This window comes from Grammomys surdaster, unplaced genomic scaffold (genome assembly GCF_004785775.1).
Source record: "Grammomys surdaster isolate TR1022 unplaced genomic scaffold, NIH_TR_1.0 126048, whole genome shotgun sequence".
Taxonomy (NCBI): domain Eukaryota; kingdom Metazoa; phylum Chordata; class Mammalia; order Rodentia; family Muridae; genus Grammomys; species Grammomys surdaster.
Genome location: NW_021620860.1, coordinates 4,632,575 through 4,650,511, shown reverse-complemented (window position 1 = coordinate 4,650,511; position 17,937 = coordinate 4,632,575). Strand labels below are relative to the sequence as shown.

At 51.2% G+C, this 17,937-nt stretch overlaps 1 protein-coding gene across 2 annotated transcripts in view; it reads right to left on the bottom strand.

The window, feature by feature from the left end:
- The window catches only part of Itga3 (integrin subunit alpha 3), a 32,653-nt gene continuing 14,716 nt past the window's right edge, over positions 1-17,937 (bottom strand). The window contains exons 8-26 of one of the 2 annotated variants that reach the window (XM_028755135.1): positions 16,940-17,028; positions 16,703-16,839; positions 16,477-16,563; positions 15,528-15,595; positions 15,308-15,444; positions 14,628-14,777; positions 14,441-14,538; positions 14,026-14,173; positions 13,755-13,826; positions 13,152-13,231; positions 12,991-13,068; positions 11,736-11,838; positions 11,392-11,574; positions 11,086-11,208; positions 10,331-10,444; positions 6,600-6,698; positions 2,447-2,572; positions 1,972-2,113; positions 1-1,301 (exon numbers count right to left, since the gene is read on the bottom strand). In XM_028755135.1, coding sequence (XP_028610968.1) covers positions 2,003-2,113; positions 2,447-2,572; positions 6,600-6,698; positions 10,331-10,444; positions 11,086-11,208; positions 11,392-11,574; positions 11,736-11,838; positions 12,991-13,068; positions 13,152-13,231; positions 13,755-13,826; positions 14,026-14,173; positions 14,441-14,538; positions 14,628-14,777; positions 15,308-15,444; positions 15,528-15,595; positions 16,477-16,563; positions 16,703-16,839; positions 16,940-17,028 — 2,003 coding nt within the window. In that variant the 3' untranslated portion in view covers positions 1-1,301; positions 1,972-2,002. The remainder of the gene's footprint in view (positions 1,302-1,971; positions 2,114-2,446; positions 2,573-6,599; positions 6,699-10,330; positions 10,445-11,085; positions 11,209-11,391; positions 11,575-11,735; positions 11,839-12,990; positions 13,069-13,151; positions 13,232-13,754; positions 13,827-14,025; positions 14,174-14,440; positions 14,539-14,627; positions 14,778-15,307; positions 15,445-15,527; positions 15,596-16,476; positions 16,564-16,702; positions 16,840-16,939; positions 17,029-17,937) is intronic. The other variant, XM_028755136.1, reaches the window with a different exon arrangement.

Genomic DNA, 17,937 nt, shown 5'->3' with positions numbered 1-17,937 from the left:
TACAAACTGGGAACTGTTTTTATTTATTTTAGTGAGAAGCCCATATACAAAGAAGGCACAGGATGGGGGAAGTTGTTGTAGTACCGTGGGGTGGAGGGGACAGAGCAGGGGAGTGGGGCTGCCTGTGGTCAGGGATGTGGAGAGGACCTGAGAAAGCAGCCTCCACTGCTAGTATGGGGATGCAGCTCCTAGGAGAGGGGAAGGGCTAGGTTTCTCAGAAAGCCACAGGCAGCTCAGAATGTATCTCTGTGCTCAAGGGAGCAGAGTTAAGTCTGGCCAACTGGGGCAGGGGCTGGGCCCTCCCCTGCCCTACATTCAAGTATCACACCCCACGTGGTCTTGTGGGGATCTCCAGGCCTTGCCCAGGCTGAGGTGGTCAGGATGGATCAGAAGTCTCTCCTCTTCACCCTCCCAACGTCTGCTGCGCCACGACCCTGCTCTCTGGAGGATGCCACCGTGCTCCAGGTCAGTCCCAGCACAGTGTGTCCCAGGCTGCCCACGGTTTCTCATTGTTCCTTTGGGCTGCGTTTCTTGCCAACTCTATCTGTAGCCACAATTTTAGAGAGCCACTCATAAAGCCCATTCTGGGGACCTGCTTTCTAGTTCATCGCTCTTGGGTCCGAGCACGCAGGTCATAAGAACATCCCCTGGGTAGCCTTTAGTGTGGCCCTGCGCTCCAGTGCATGCCAGGAATTGCAGCTGGGCTTGACTGTCTCCTCCTTGTCAGTAGTTTTATTCTGGACAGTGAACTCTGTCCAGTGACAATGGCTCAAGGGGGATCCAGTGTGGAGGAGAGGTGTCACCACATCAGGGAACTTTTCCTCCTGTCTCCCAGTGGAGGCGCTTTGGTTTGCTTTTGGCACAGACAAAGACTTGGACATGGCACCCTCCATGGTCTATCAAAACAGGCCATTAGCAGTAGGCCTTGTGTGTGTGTGTTCAGTGTGCAGGGCTGTACTCTGCTCAGCATTGCAAGGTCTTGAAGGAGATTCCAGGGCCCCAGAAGACATGCCTGCACTGAAGAGGGATAGATGCCTGAGCCTGCTGGTGCCAGCCGAGTGTATGGTCCCTTTTGGACTGTTGGAGTCATAATTTATGATAAATAGGAAGGAAGGGAGCGCTGAGAGGTTTGTCAGGGAAGGCAATCAGTAGTATCGGTCCCGAATCTGCCAGCTGGTGACCCAGTGCTTCTTGGTGGGTAGCGTGCTCCCTGGAGGTGGGTAGCGGTCCTCCTCCCGGATACGTACTGCATGGTACTTGGGCATAATCCGGTAGTAGCGGGTTGGCTTAAAGAAGTCACACTGGAGTTTAGGCAGAAGAGAAATTGTGTCAGTATCCAGGATTCAAGCAGGAGAAGATGTGCACCCCCACCCCCATAGGGTCCTTACAACAGGCCATAACTCAAACATCCCAACTTCAGTATGAGATGGGCAGATGAACACCCCCACCCCAGGCCCAGAGGAAGGAGGGGCTGAGGAAGACACAGAGGAGAGCAGAGGCAGGTGGAGACTAAGCGGCTGCAGAGACTGTGGGGCAGGAAGATGGGGTGGTCTCAATGGCCAGTACTAGAGGTAGGTAAGACGGTTATGCTAGGGAGATGGTGGGACTCAAGACAAAAGAGATTGGCCTCTCTTGGTCCCTTCTGTCCTTGTGGGAGGAGAGAGGACTTAGAGTTACTGTGGACATGCTAGTGATCAGACAGAAACAGGGTCTAGCCCTGACTATTTCTCTTTTCTGGTCCTCCAGAAAGCAGCACACTCATTGGAAGGATTTCCCAGCATACTCTTGGGAGTTTAAGCTCCTGAGAACCAGGTGGAGGTCGGGGTACCAGGGGCAACCAGGCTGGCCTGTACTTTGAGGTGGTAGACAAGTTAGATCCAAGCAGACCCCAAGACAAGAGGAGCAGACAGGACAGAATCAGAAGCCCCAGCCAGCTGGGGGTTTGGAGAGGAGATTCATAGGCCGTGTTACCCGGGTGAGCCGGGGCAGGGGGACTGCCCCCTCAGTAGTCGTCGGTCAGCCTTTCTGTCTCTGACGGCTGGCTCTTCATCTCAGCCTTCTGCCTCTTAGCTTCATACAGGGCACGAGTGCGGGCTCGCTTGAAGAAGCCGCACTGGAGGGAGGAGGTGGGGATGGCCATCAGGGGTGCTGGTAGACCTGGCTATCAGCACTTGGGGAGCTGGGGCTTAGAGGTGAGGAACCTGGAAAGCTAAGTCCTGAGCCCAGCTTGGTAGGTAGTCAGATACCAGACCCCTTCGCAGCCTGCAGCTCCCCAGGCGTGGGTGGGACCGTAAGCTAGTGGGAGGGGCAAGGGGTATCTGGGAAAGGGCAGCTGAGATGGAGATGAGGAATGGGCTGCAGAGCCACGGGATGGAGGGCGGGTGAGCCATGCTGGCGCTGCCAAGGGGTCTGAAGTGGGAAGCCCCAGCAGGCCGAGAGTCTCTACCTTCCACAGCAGGATGATGATGAGCCCCAGCAGCAGCAACCCAGCACCCACGGCCACAAGCACCAACCACAGCTCGATCTCAGCCGGCAGCTCCTCCACCAGCTCTGAGTCAATGTCCACTGAGAACTGCAGAGGAGAGAGAAGAGACTCGGCCTGGGTTAGCCTGCTGAGACCCGACATTTGGTCACCGGTGTCTGCCCGGCCTGTGTCCCTGTTGTTTGACCTGCAACCACTAGGGGGCAGTCAAAGAGTTTTTTTTAAAAAAAGCCCCCGTAGGACTCATTGACACTGGTAGGTTGCTGTGTTCTTAGACTCAGATTTGGCCTCAGGGGCAGGCTTAGATATGGTAGGTAGCCTGGTGTCTGAGTTTGTGACACACGAATCTGGACTTGCCATATCAACTCTGTTCCTGATAAGTTGTGTGACCTTGGGCTAGTGTAGTACTTTCTTCTCTCTCTAGATCTTTCGTGTGCTCTGGAGAGATTATCTGTGGCTACTTTACAGTGTAGCCATGGCCAAAAGCATGCATTCGGGAGCTGGGCTACTTGAGCTCAAGTCCAGCATTGCTATTCACTGGCTGAGTAGCCTTGAACAAGTCACTCAACATCTCTGTTACCGTCTGTAATCTGGGAATGATAATTCCCTACTTCAAGGGCTGTTGGACAGGGTTAAACATGGTTAGCATGAGTAGACTGCTCCCATGAGTGACACCGGCTACATGGCAAGCTCTTCACAATTATTGAAAACACAGACAATGCATAGCGATTGGCATGGTTTTTTTCCCTCTACAATGGCATGTATTTGTTCATTATGTACCGTATGCATGTGTATGTACAGGTTAAATAGCCAGCGCCAGAGATGCTTGGGACCAGAAGTGTTTCATTTTTGTTGTTGTTGTTTGTTTGGTTGGTTGGTTTTGGTTTTTCGAGACAGGGTTTCTCTGTGTAGTCCTGGCTGTCCTGGATCTCACTCTGTAGACCAGGCTGGCCTCGAACTCAGAAATCCGCCTGCCTCTGCCTCCCAAGTGCTGGGATTAAAGGCGTGCGCCACCACCGCCCGGCCCAGAAGTGTTTCAAATGTGGGATTTTGTTTTATTTGTGGCTCAAAATGTTTCCAATTTGGAGTGTTTGCAATCCCAGTTTTTGGAATAGAACTTCTCTATATGATTATGGTTGATTTTCACTTCTTTTAAAATAATTTTGATTTAAAAAACAAACAAACAAACAAACAAACAAACAAAAACAGGTAATGGGAAAATTAAAGGTTTCTAGTAATTCTGTGCTCTGGAAAAGACTGTTTCCACAGTGAACAGTGGTTAGTGCATGTTGGTGATCCCAATAGGAGGCAAGAAGATCAAGAGTTCAAGACCAGCCTGGACTACAGGAGGCCCTACCTCCAAAGAACAATCAAACAAACAAACAAGCCAGACATGGCCTTTGATCCTAGCATTAGGAGGCAGGGGAAGGTGGCTCTTCATGAGTTAGAGGCCAGCCTGGTTTACTTGCAGAAGTGAATAGTAAATCTCTGAACTGAACTTTTTTATTTTGGGGAGAGGGTCTTGTTATGTTAGCCCAGGTTGGCCTCAAACTTTTAATCCTGTCTCAGTCTCCTATGTGCTGAGATTATAGGCATGCATCCATGTGCCCTCCTGAGCTATCTCTGTATTTTTGATAGTGTTATTTACTTCTTTCTTGAAGTCCTCTAGCATCATCATTAGAAGTGATTTTAGATCTGGTTCTTGTTTTCCTGGTGATATGGGGAGTTCAGGACTTTCTAATGTGGGAGAACTAGGTTCTGATACTGGCAAGTACCTTGGGTTGCTGGTGCTTGTGTTCTTGCGCTTGCCTTTCGCCATCTGGATCGCCTTTGTGCTATCAGTGCTGTCTCTGACTGGGGCCTGTCTTTCCTATTATCTAGGTTGTGTCAGAACTGTTTGGGATGAGTTTTGCTGCTTGAGTTAGAGCTGAGGCCCAAGATGTGCTCAGTGTTCAGGTGGAAACCGGAAGGGGCCTGGGCTCCGGGTCAGGAGAGGATTCCTGGGTCTCAGTGAGTCCCAGTGGGTCCCAGTGGGTCCCAGTTGCTCCCTGATTGGAGGCAAGAACTGCCACCTCCTAGCCTAAGAAATTGCTTGGCACAGAGGTCCTGTGAGCCCCGCTTCCTCTTGATTCTGCGAGATTGGGTGCAGAGCTGCCTCCCGGGATCTGTGAGTGCTCGGGCCCAGACCGGATGGAGCCCGCCCCGGGCCAGGAGCGAATTCCTGGGTCCCAGTGGGTCCTAGCTGCTCCCTGTTTGGGGGCAAGCACTGCCACCTCCTAGCCCAAGACCCTGCTTGGTACAGAGGTCCTGCGAGCCCCGCTTCCTCTGGAATCTGCGAGATTGGGTGCAGAGCTGCCTCCCGGGACCTGTGAGTGCTCGGGCCCAGACCGGATGGAGCCCGCCCCGGGCCAGGAGCGAATTCCTGGGTCCCAGTGGGTCCCGGTTGCTCCTTGTTTGGGGAGAGTGTTGCTTTTACCTTACCTGGGATGCTGCGTGAGTTCAAGCTCCTGGGAGTCCCTGTTTCTCTCGGTTTTCTGGGGTTGAGTACGGAGCTGCCGCCTGCGACCTACTCTATGCTCGGGCCCAAAACCAATCTCTGTATTTTTAATACACCTGGACCACATTGATGGAATCACACTACATGCACACTTCTGCAAGCTTTGTCTACCTCATGTTTTTTTATGAATAACATCATCTTTCTGTCTCAATTGATAAAGGCCAACCTGATCTCTTCTGAGGACCGCACGTGCACAGTCACTGTAGAAATGGACCACACTGTATCGAGCCAGTCTCCTACTGACGGTCATTTAGAGCCTTCCCAATTCTCTGTTCTTATTAACGAGGCTCTAAAATACCCCCACAGTTTCATTTATCTTTGCATACTTGTCCTGTTAGCTCCTTGAAATATATGAGCATGTGCTAGATCAAAGGGAATGGGTGCTTTAAATTTTAATGAATATTGACAAACTCATCTCCACAAAGGAGCCACCAATTTATACTCCCGTCAGCAGGCTTCCCACCATGGAGCATCGCGGGATGGCATTTCTCTTTTTAGTATTTTCCAATCAGATGGGCAGACAGCTCTTCCTTGTTGCTTTTATTTTTAAGGCTTTCTTTCTTTCTTTCTTTCTTTTAGTTTAATTTGATTTCTGTTTGTTTGTTTTTTTCAGATAGGATCTCACTATTTTGTGGCCTTGGTTGGCCTGGCACTCACCATGTAGACCAACCAGACTGGCCTTGAATGCACAGTGATCCACCTCCCTCAGCCTCCAGAGTGCTGCGATTAAAGGTGTGCACCAGCACACTCAGCTAAAGGGTTTTGTTTTTGTTGTTTTTGTTTTAGACAGGGTTTCTTTGTGTAACCACCCTGGCTGTCCTGGACTTTGCTTTGTAGACCAGGCTGGCCTCGAAGTCACAGAGATTCACCTGCTTCTGCCTCCAAAGCACTGGGACTAAAGGCGTGTGCCACCATGCCCAGCAGGTTTTACGTTTTAAATATTAAATTTTAATATTAAATTGTGTGTATCCAAGTGTGTGCATTTTGTGGGGATATGTGTATATTAGTGGAGACTCCCATGGAGGCCAGGAGAGGTTGTCTGATCCCCTGGAGGTAGAGTTACAGGCAGTTGTGAGGGGCTGTGTCTAAGTTTTTAATTCCTCCTTTGTGACTTTGGGCTTGTGATAAAGTAAAAGCCACTCCTGGTGGCTCACACCTTTAATACCAGCACTTGGGAGGCTAAGACAGGAGGATTGTTCTAAACCTTTATGACTATCCTGGGCTAAATAGTGAGATCTTAGGTGCCCCCAAATGAATAACTAGAGCTGGTAAGATGGTTCAGAAGGCTAGGACACTTGTTGACAGGTCTGAAAACCTGGGTGTGAGTATTCAGACACGAGTGGCAGTTTAGTTTTGAGGCAGAATACCAGTAAGTTGCCCGGGGTTGGTCTTGAATTCACTATAGCCTAGGCAGACCTGGGACTTAATGATTCTCCTGGCTCCCAAGAAACTAAGGTGGCAAGCCTCCAGCATCAGGACCAGCATCATTGTCCTATTAGAGATGCTCTGTGCTATGTGGCCTGGCCTGAGGCTGCTGCCCTTGTTAACACACCTACTCACCCATGTGGTCTTGTTCTCCATGTTGATGGAAGGGATGCTGGTTCTCAGGAACAGGGTAGCCCAGCCATCTACTCTGACTCTGTCAAAGTCTTTGTAGTCCTACCAAGAAGATAGAGGAGTAAGAACGAGCAGCTGGAGTCTCTCTTGGCCTCCCTCTTAACTCTACACTCTCTTCCCTCTTCAGTGTTCCACCAGACAGCACCCTCAAAGGATCTGCCATCCAGCCTCTCCTGCACACACAAATGTATGCCTTTCACTCCTCTGTGCACTGGGCCCTGTGCCGATGCCAGGACAGCAGAGACAGGGAAAGTCACAGTTTAATAAGTTAGGTTCATGGACTAAATCTACCCAGTACTGTGGGACTGTGAAAGGATAGCATGGTTTCTGGTGGAGCACTGGCTAGAGATGGCTGGAGACCCAACAGGTATCCCTGCAAGGGACGGCATGCATTTCACTACGCTCCCAGATTCCAGGCTTCTGACAGGAGGCCTAAGACCTCTATTGATCTGTGTGCCTTTCAGTCACATAGGGCAACACCCCTACAGCCCTTCCACAGGTAGAGGACGTGACTACAGGCTGCAGAGTCTTAAGATATCTCCATATTAATGAGATACCTAAAGGCCAGAGGGTGTAGCCAATTAAGCATTCCTTCTCAGACCCTCCTCCTTACAAAAGATATTTAACCTCAGGCCCACCCTGAGGGGGGGTGTACAGCTTCATCCACTTTCCACCATGACAATAAATGTTTTAAAACCATGGACTCCCTCTCATCTTTGGATCCCGCTGTGGAGAACCGTGGAGGAGGCTTTCAACTAATGAGCTGCCATCTAATCTCCCGTGGAGGACTTCTCTGCATTCCAGCCACAGAGGCCCAACAACTCAAGCAAGCTAGCCGAGCCAGCCAGGATCCAGCCAAGCGAGTAGCAGTAACCAAGAGTCTCCACCCTGTGTTGCGCTGCTGAAGCTTCACCCCCTTGTCCCTCTCGGCTGCAGGCCAGTTCACCCCATATGCCCCCTCTCAGTCCTTCTGCAGTCCCCAATGCGTCTGGGTGCCCAAGGGCTGAGACCACCAGTCTCCTTGGATACTATTTTCTTCATAAGTAATGTCCTCTATCTTAATGTGGTCTCTTTCTGGTTGGGTGGTAAGAATCACATCTAAGGATTGGAAGATAGCTCTCCCTAAAAGCTTGGTGGCTACTTGAGCCACCAGGGGGGCGTATGGCCGGTAGCTCCATCTGGGTCCTCCCACCTGTAGATCTGTTTGGTGATGAATGCGTGAGAGGTACCCCCTGTGCTTAGGACCTGGGGCCCAGGGATCAGTTGCCCGTCTTGTGGGACCTCTTGCTGTCTTAAAATTGTCCTATCTGCTCCAGTATCAATAAGACATGTGAATGGTTTATTATCTATTTTAATGGTTAACTTTGGGTGGGAACCTTCTGAGATCCTGGACACCCATAAGACTTCTATGGGAGAGTAGTTGTCCCTCTTATTGTAAGGGCTGAGGGTTTCCCCATTTAAAGTATAAAGGCTCTAGTGGCCATTCTTGTCATATAGAGCAGTACAGTGCCTCCTCCAGTGGAAACCTTTTCTGCAGTGGGGACAGATTGCCTCCTCCCCAAGAACACTGTCCCCAGAAGCAGTCCAAGCCCTAAATTCTGTCAATTCAGCCCTAAAAGATATGGCTCCAAAAAAAAAAAACCATAAAAAAAAAAAAAAGTAAAGGCCGGGCAGTGGTGGCGCACGCCTTTAATCCCAGCACTTGGGAGGCAGAGGCAGGCGGATTTCTGAGTACGAGGCCAGCCTGGTCTACAGAGTGAGTTCCAGGACAGCCAGGGCTATACAGAGAAACCCTGTCTCGAAAAACCAAAAAAAAAAAAAAAAAAAAAAAAAAAAAAAAAAAAAAAAAGATATGGCTCTTGCTAGGTATGACCTAACAATACCTGTACATCTCCTTATCTTTAACTCCTCCCCTACACTTGTAGGAGGCCTTTACCAACCTCAGGGGGTGCTAGAATGGCTCCATACCCCGATGGGTGTTGCACCCCAAGTTTTAAATGAAGTGGATGCACTCGCTAGAATGATTTAAAATGGCAGGGATAGAGCCTTACAAACCCTAGGAAAAGAACCTGACGTTCTTGTCACCCCCTTCTCCCTCTCTGATGTTCAGTGGCTAATTAAAAATCATTCCCACTTCGCTATCAGCTTAATAGGGTTCCCAGGACAAATTGACAACCATTATCCTGACAAAAAATGAGCCTCTGCCCTCCCTCTGTTGCGATGGCTACCCCCCCAAACTATTCTCAAGAGAGCCCATAGCAGGAGCCCCCTTAATATTTACCGATGGGGGAAGAGGGGAGCTGCAGCAGTAATATACTACTTCCCTGAGGATGAACCCCCCTATCCTCCGATTCAAAGAGCTCCCCCACCACTCCCCCCAATACAAAGAACTATATGCCATTTACCTAGCTCTAAAAGAAGTCAAGGGCCCCCTTATCCTCTTTTCAGACAGTGTATACGCTGTCAACTTGCTTCCCTGGTTGTCGAGATCATTTGTCAAACTAGATGACAACCCGCTCTCCCCTCTACTCACACAGGTCTCTCTGCCCTCCTACAGGAGAGAGCCTCCCTCATCCATATCCAGCACATCCGACCCCACAGTCCCCTGCCGGGTCCTATATCTGAGGGAAATGCACTCACTGACCAAACTGCCTGACATTCATAGCCTCCACTGAGCAAGCAGACCAATTTCGTTCACTCACACACACAAATCTAAAGGGGCTTCATGCTCGCTTCCCTCACATCCCGCATGCTCAGCTCCGAAGGATAATAAAAACAAGCTCCTCTTGTGCATCCCTCATTACCACCCCAGCTTTACAAACCATGCTATCCTTTCACGGTCCTCCGCCCCACACAGCACCGGTTCAGGTACACAGCCACACCCCTTCATTTACCTAAGGTAACTTTTGTGGTGGCCCAGTGTTGGAAACTTAGTAGATATGATAGAAACCAATCACATAAGCCAGAAAGATTGATAGTCTAGTCTGTTTTGTGTTGTCTTGTTTGTTTGTTTTTGTTTTTCGAGACAGGGTTTCTCTGTGTAGCCCTGGCTGTCCTGGAACTCACTCTGTAGACCAGGCTGGCCTCGAACTCAGAAATCCGCCTGCCTCTGCCTCCCAAGTGCTGGGATTAAAGGCGTGCGCCACCACTGCCCGGTGATAGTCTAGTCTTAAGAAAAGGTTTAGACTAGGTAGCAAGAGAAGGCTGGCATAAGGGTAACCATAACCTATCCAAGCAGGACGGTAACCCAGGTAACTTCCAGGGAAGACATGTTATTCAGGAGAAGACTCCAGCTGAGAAGTTAGCTAGAATCTCAATGATGACAAGCAAAGGTTGCTGGAGACTTCGATGGCTGAATAGGGAATTCACACAGAGACAGGGAAAAACAAAAAGCTGGCATTCCAGTGGGCAGGGGGCAACAGGGGCAAAGGCACAGAGATAGAATGTAAAGGACACATAAAAGGTCATTTTGGAAGTATCACACATTCACATACAAGCAACCATAACACCGATATGACCACAATAACAGACATACAACTGTGCAGAACTTGATACTGTTTCACACACACACACACACACACACACACACACACACACACACTGGCTTCCATCCCTCCCTATAACCCTCTTCACTCAAGTGGATAACAATGAAGGCCTCCACATTCAGCACTAACCTCAATGAAGGTGCTATTCCACACCCGTGCCTTCACGGTCACATTGGTAACGTTGGAGGAATCGGGAAGGGGACACTCCAGCCACACGCAGCGGGCGCGGCCATTGGAACAAGTCTGAGGTGAGCAGGAGGACAGATGGGAGATAGCCTGAGTCTCTAGACCTGATGCTGGCTCCTTACATTCTACCCTCCTAGACTTCGTCCCACCCTGGAGTGACAAGGGTTCACTGTTTTGCTCGTTCACATTCTTCTACTTCAGGAACATTCAAGATGCACTCTTGGGCCAAGCCCATCTGACTCAGGGAACGCAAGCATGAAGCATAGTCCCTTCTTAGGCTGGCAAGGTGCAGCCTCAGAAACCTCTCCCAGGCCAAGCACGGTGAGTGTTGTCTGTTGGCTTAGGATACCCCTGCAACCTCTCTAGCCAGTTAGGCTCCCCCTTCTCAACCTCTTCCTGCATAGACCACTCTGCTCTACACATCCTCCCCACAACAAATGCCCAAGCTACACCCAACAGGGTGTGAAGCCTTGGAATCTGCCAGCATTTCCTCTTTGAGACCACTGTGTTGGATGCGCTCTAGGATAGAAGCTGTTTTTCTGTCAGAAGGTTCTTGAGGCCCAGGTCTACAGCACCTCTCTGGACTGGTGTCTCTGTGTGGGTGGTCTCTATCTATCACCCTTGCTTGTGGGCCCCTGATGCCGATGCACCTTGCGACAGGCTGTGCAGTCCTCCCTGCCTCTGCCCTGGCCACTCACCAACACAGTCTCAGACTTGGCTTTTTTGGCAGCAGCTAACGTGACAGGCGCGGAACCCTGGTCTCCCCCTGGGTCCAGTTGCCTCCGCCGGCGCTGTGGGGACAGTGGCTTGACTCCAGCGTCCTGAAGAGGGCAGAGATATGTTGGGAAGGCAGAGAGAGATAGAATAGCTGATGGGAAACAGGAAAGGGACAGGGTGTAGTCAGGCTCCCAAAGACCACTGAGGCGGCAAGGGAAGACTCTGGCCTTTCTGCCCTCCAGGACGCAAACAAGATGCACATGAACCATTCCTGCTGATGGACTTACAGAGAGAGTAAGGTTGAGAGGGTTGACAAGGTTTCCAGATGGCCGGCAGGGCCAGGACCCATTGCTATGGATGGTGATCTCTGTGGGGTACAGCAGCCACTTGCCATTGGTAACTTCATAGGGCCACTCCAGACCTAGAACCAGTGTGCCCAAGGCTGCCAGCCCATCTCCCACTGGGCTCACCTGTGGGCACACATGAGCCATGTGTCATGGTTACCATCCTTTGGAAAACCATCCACAACTCAACAACCCTAAATCCTTCCACTTTTGAACCCCAGACTCAGAACAGTCTCCCTGCTCTCTTTAGGAAGAGCTGCCAGCCAGGACCCTAGAGGTGCCCTCACCTGGAATTCATATTTCAGGGGGCTTCCCACATCCTTCACAGTTTTCATGGCAGCCTCACCCATCACTGTCCCACCAAAGAAGCTCTGCAGCCGATGGTTCATCCTGGGTAAGAAGACACCTGAGTCAAAGCGGACAGGAGGCCAGAGCCCTGCAAGAGGGGACTGTAGTGCTGAGGTGGGTCGCCTACAGTGCCCCTGGCACACAAACCCCAGTTCTACCCTGCCCCAGCTGTGCAGCCTCACACAGACTACAGATCCTTCCTGAGCCTCAGGTTCCTCGCCTTCAAGGTGGGGTTAGTGAGAGTTGGTGCAGTGCGGGGCAGCGATGCAAAAATCACTAAGATGTCTTTGACATCCTTGCACAGTAGGTTTTCCAAGAAGGTGGAGGAGGGGCCGAAGAGATGGCCCAGGGGTTAAGAGCACTTGTTGCTCTACCAGAGAACTGGGGTTCAGTTTTCAGCACCATCTGTAATTCCAGTTTCAGGGGACCTGACACCCTCTCCAAACCTTCACGGGCACCAGGCACGCACATGGTGCATAGACATACATGCAGTCAAAACACTCTGTATACATGAAATAAAATAAATCTAAGAAAAAAAAATTCAAATTGGGGGTGACTGGGGAGGTGGCTCAGTGGGTAAAGCACTCGTTAGGAAAGAGTGAGGTTCTGAGTTTACATCCCCCCAGAACCCACTTAAAAGCTGAGTGCGGTACCACACATCTGTAATCCAAGTTCTCCTAATGTGAGGTGGGCGTGGGATCCCTAAGACAGGGGGATCCCTGAGGAAGCCCATGGGCCCGCTAGCCTGCATATGCATTCTCGTGAATGCGGTGGCCAACAGCAGAGAAACCCCTGCCCGACACAAGGTGTAGGAGAGACGCAACACCTCATATTGCCCTCTGACCTCTACATGTGGACCATATCATGCACACGCCTGCACTCTCACACATGCACGTGCTAACACACATCACACACGCATACACAAAGGTAAATATCAAGAAAACAAAGTGGAAAAAATGAAAGATAGGGAAGAGACAGACCACCACCTTAGCCTCAAGAGCTAATGCTGCCCCTCCTACCTGTGTTACACACAGGGAATAATAATGCAACCATCATAGCGACCATGGCTATCAGGAAAAGATGACCCAGGAAGACCCCAGAATCAAGAGAGGTGTCAGGGGAGCTTAGGAGGCTCCTTGAGGGTAGGGAAGCCCTGGCTCAGGCACAAACGACCGGGAACAGAGCAATACCCACAAGCTGAGGGAGGCCTGGAGGGTGTAGTCCACCTGCAGAGTCAGGAGCACGGGCTCCAAGTTGTCCTGGTGACTTGACCTGAGGAGAAAATGCAGGTGGTAAGAAGGAGACTCTGGATAGGAGCTCAGCCCTAACCAGACTACCTCCACTGGGTCACTCACGTGGATAGTTGTAGACGTGCCTGAAGGTCCCTCGTGTGCAAGGTTACCCCGCTGACCTCAAAGGCAATGAGCAGCTCCATCTAGCACAACGGTCAGGGAAACAGAAAGGAGCATTGAAACAGAGCAGGGGGCTGTGGCATCGGGAAGATCCAGGCGAGGGGATCTCCACCCCTCCCCCTTGTCCATCTCTGCTTCCTGTCTCAGTGATAAGATCGTTGGACATCACTGCTGCCTTGGGGATCTCTGCCACCTTTGGGAAACCTTAAGCAAGTTACTGAGACTCTCTAAGCCTGCATTTCCTAGTCTGTGAAATAGCTTTTATATTAGGGTAAGTTGAGATAGTACAACAGATAAAAGACGTAGCGTTAGCTGTAGGGTGAGCACAGTATCAGGGCTCAGCCCAAGTGGTCTCCTTGTTTGCGCCTCCCCTAGAATCATCCATAGATACCTAGTGGCTCCATATTTTAGTCTCTGGGCTTCTTTTCACCCCTTGTTGTGCCTTCCCCTCCTCCATTCTGGTTCTTTGCTTCAAGAAATCCCATGAATTGGGCAGGTAAGATGGCTAGAAGCTCTCCAGGAGAGGAGGATGTGGCCAGGTCTCACCCTCTGGTTCCGTTTGAAGGGGTTTCCTAGCTCACACAAGATGGTCTCATTATTAGCTTGGCAGGTCCCAGACTGAGGAAAGAAAGCAAATAAGCTCAGGGTTATACTTGTCTTCCGTCTACGAGGGAGCACAATTAGAAGCCCTGAAGGCTTGTCAACCGAGTAGCAGAGGTACCCCAGTTCCGAAAAAGATCAACACAGCACAGCAAACAATAATTCAAATAAATGTCATATACAGTGGGTGCAAATAGCTTAGACAGCGGGCACTCACCGGGCGCACTGAGGACAGTAGCAGAGAGGATGGCACCTCTAGGGTGAGTAGCGCCTCATGAGCGTCTTCCCCAGCCCGTTGGCGGCTCGGCGAATTGGTCACATTGATGCTCAAGAAGAGTTTCTTAGTGTCTCTGCTGTACTGGAGCCTGAAGAGAGGAGTCTGGGACTCAGCCAAAAGCCTCAGCTCCACTTGGCTCCACCCCTTGGGCCTCCAGGCTCCGCCCCTCAGGCCTTCAGGGCTAGGAAAGCCATGGGGTGGGGGTGGGCAACCAAGTCATACTAGGCTAATTAAAGCACCTCTGCTCACATCCACCCTACCCCTGCCCAGTGAGGCCTTGCCCCAGTTCTGTCAGCCAGCGAGCTCCCGCCTCCCCCGCCTAGCCCTTGACCAATCAGGGTCACCCAAATACCACCTGCTTAGAGGCTGCAGCTGCTCAGACACGAAGGCTGCTCGCATCTGCAGGTTGCTGTCGCACTTGTTGTCTGGCCCGCACTCTTTCTGAAAGTGGACCTAGGGGGCAGCGGAAGGCTTGAGGGACTGCAACCCACACACCACCTTCTGACCCTGCAGCCCTCCTGGCCCAGAGAGGGCCTGCTCACCTCAGTGTGATTCTCCATAGCCTGTGCCTGGTTGAGGACTGGGTAGGCATCCAGAGACCGCAAGCCCAGCTTGAGGCGATCGGGCATGCGCAAAGGTAAGGAGTAGTTCATGGCAATGACGATAGGACGGAGTTTATCACGAACATTGTCCTGGGGAAGAGGGTGCCGTGAACACAGTCCCCAAGCTGAATCCTCCCATCTCGTTAAACCCTAGCCAGACTAAGACCCAGGAAGGGGCTGGGCTTCTCTCTACACTAACCCCCTAGTTAAGCTGAACCCCCACTAATCCACTCACCAAATCGAGTCCTACTATCTTGCCTGAGACGGGGACTCCTCTTTACTTTATGGACCTCCAGGTCTACTTCCCATAACGCCATGATGCCTCAAAGAGGAACTGAGCTTGTCCTGAATCGGGGACCCATTCTTTCCAGACTGAGCCAGAGGCAACACCTCTTTTCTAAGGTGATAAGCCCCTTGGCCCCATCATGGGGCTTATCTTCCTCCTAACATGGACGACCTGCTGTGTAGCCACCATCCACCCAATCCATATTTACCAGACTGACTTCCCCAAACTCTGGTTTTTGGGGATACCCCGTCTGTGAGCGTTGACTTAAAGGGACACTGGCCACCTCTCTCGGAGATCTCAGGGCCCCCATCCTCCCCTACAGCCCCTCTCTCACCATCAGCAGTAACTCCAGTGTCTGGCAATGTGTCTCTGGCATGGAGAAGAAGCCATGGAAGACAGACGACTGGCTGCGGGCAAATCGGAGCCTGGGAGGGCGTCGGTCCCTGTCAGCCTCCAGTGTGTAGGCCAGGGCTGTGGACAGACAGGGCAGTCAGCAGGTGGCCAGGTGAGCACACCCCTCTCTCCCGCCTGAGCACCCTGTGGCCAGCACTCACTGATGTTCCGCCTGTAGTTGGGGTTCCCAGCGCTCTGGTTGTAGGCAAAGCACAGCTCCACCTGAACACTGTTGGGGGTGGGGGGATGCAGAGCAGGGCCTGGTCACCGTGGGAAGGACAGTCACATCCTGCCTTTCACTCCTGTGCTAAGCAAAGAACTCAGGACCCTTGTGGGGGAAAGTGGGAAGTCCACAAAGCTGAGGTAACTTCTCACAGCTTCTAGAGGTCACCAGCGGGGAAACCGAGGTCCAGGGAGCAGCAGGGTTTGTCTGATGTTATCAGGTGACTGATGGCCCAGTCCAGGTCTTGGGATCTACAGATCCTACTTTTGTCTCCGATCCCTTGATTTTCAGCTCTGCCTGCCCCCGAACCTTTTGCTACCAGACTGATATCCACAAAAAAGCCTTCAGGGTGACTACTGATGTACACTCTATCAGCAACTGGGTTTTTGGGTGATAGTGATGTTTTGTTTGTTTTTCTTTTTTTTTGTTTTTGTTTTGTTTTTCACCTAAGGTATAGACTACTGTGCTTAGGACTTTTTTATATAGCATCTCATTTAATCATCTCAAGAACCCTGTTATTTGGTTATTACCTTTTATACATTGCTTGAGACTCAGACTAATAATTTGCCCAGAGTGAATCTCCCTCCCCACGCCCAGCCACCTAAGAACATTCCTTTTCCCTCTTCTTCCATCCCTCACTCTTCAGAGTTCCCCTTGCTCTCTCCTGACAGTGAGTGGTTGGGCTTTGAGCCCAATGGTCCAGAGCTGTTCCTAAGCTTGTGCTCACACATTAGCTCCTGCAAGGAACTTTGACTTTAAGAGATTGAAAAGATACTGCTGACCCTAGAACCCAGCTGCTGATGGTGGGACATCCCGAGTGTCTAGGGGAAGGGCTTAGGGCCTGAGGTCTAAGGAGTAGGTAGGAAGAACTGGGCTGACAGTCTCACCAGGAAGTAGCTGTACAAAGCGAGGGGTCCAACACAGCTGGCCTGGCCACCAAGGTCCTATGGAGGATATTGATGACAGGTCGGGCCCTATAGTAACAAGAAACCACGCAGAATCAGTATTTCCTGCCTATCCCAAGCCAGGGCTGGGGTTCAGGTTTGTGTGGATCACTGACGAAGGTGGACAGAGCGGAGGAGGGACATGACCCTGGCCAGTCTCCTAGCTCACCGCAGCAGCACAATGTGGTCTGACAGGCTTCCTACTAGCAGGTCTGGGTATGAGTTTTCATCCACATCCATCTTCCCACTCAGAGAGTAGCCGAAGGTGGCCAAGCCAGGCAGTCCTAGTTTCTCTCCATGGATTATCTGAAGCCAAGAGGAAGTGGTAGGGACGGGCTCGGAGACGTGCCCGGAGGAGGGGGCCCAGGGGAATGAGGGTCTCTGACTTGTCTCCACCCATTCGTACCTGCTGGGGCTGCCTGAGGAGCCCCCCGGAGCTGCTGTGGTAGATGTATACTTTGCCCAAGCCTTCAAATGGAGCTCCTACAGCAATGTCTGAGGAGAGATGGGGAAGAGTCACTAGGCATACCGGTCCCCATATCCCTTTCACTCTCTGCTCCAGGCCACTGAGCCCAGTGTGGTGGTGACCTCACTGTGGTGGTGACTTCACCTGGCAGATGTGTTCAGAGCAGCAGAGGAGGAACCTCCAAGCTCCAGAGCTCTGGTGGCAATGGAAGCTCAGGAAAGGGGAAGAAACTTCCTCAAAGTCACACAGCAAGTGAGCGCCACAGAGCCATGCATCACATTCCCCAGCAGAACCCAGTGTTTCCCACTTTCCATATCCCCAACCCCAACAACCACCTCTCTGGATACCTTGGCTCTTATACTATCTACTATCAGGACCAGAAAAGAAGCCATTCTCCATGGATAACCACCAGCACAGTGCTCACAGCATCCGTTTCATTTAACCCTTACAAGAATGCCGTGTGTGTGTGTGTGTGTGTGTGTGTGTGTGTGTGTGTGTGTGTGTGTTGGGGATGGGGTGCTATCATGTACTATTATTTACTCCCTTTATAGATGAGCAGGCTCAAATCCCAAGGTCACAAGGTCACACAGCCAGGAAACTGGATTATACGTACAACACTGCAGTGGATTTTGCTATAGTATAACGGAACTTCACGTGTCAAGACTTTTAAAATGCTAAGCTAGGCCTCGTCAAGTAAACTCAACACGTTTGATGATCTCAGTCTTTGCTGGACTCATCGGCTACATTTGATCTGAGGCCAGGGTGACTGGAAAGGATGACAAGGACAGTGATCAGACCCTAGGCTGAAAACAACTGAGCCCTCTGTGGGACGCATCTAGGCCTGTGGGCTGACCTCTCCGGCATACATGTCTGCCTCCTGAGAAGCTTTGCCTTCCCTCCTTTGGCTCTCTGCTGTGTTGTGGGAAACTAAGATTGTC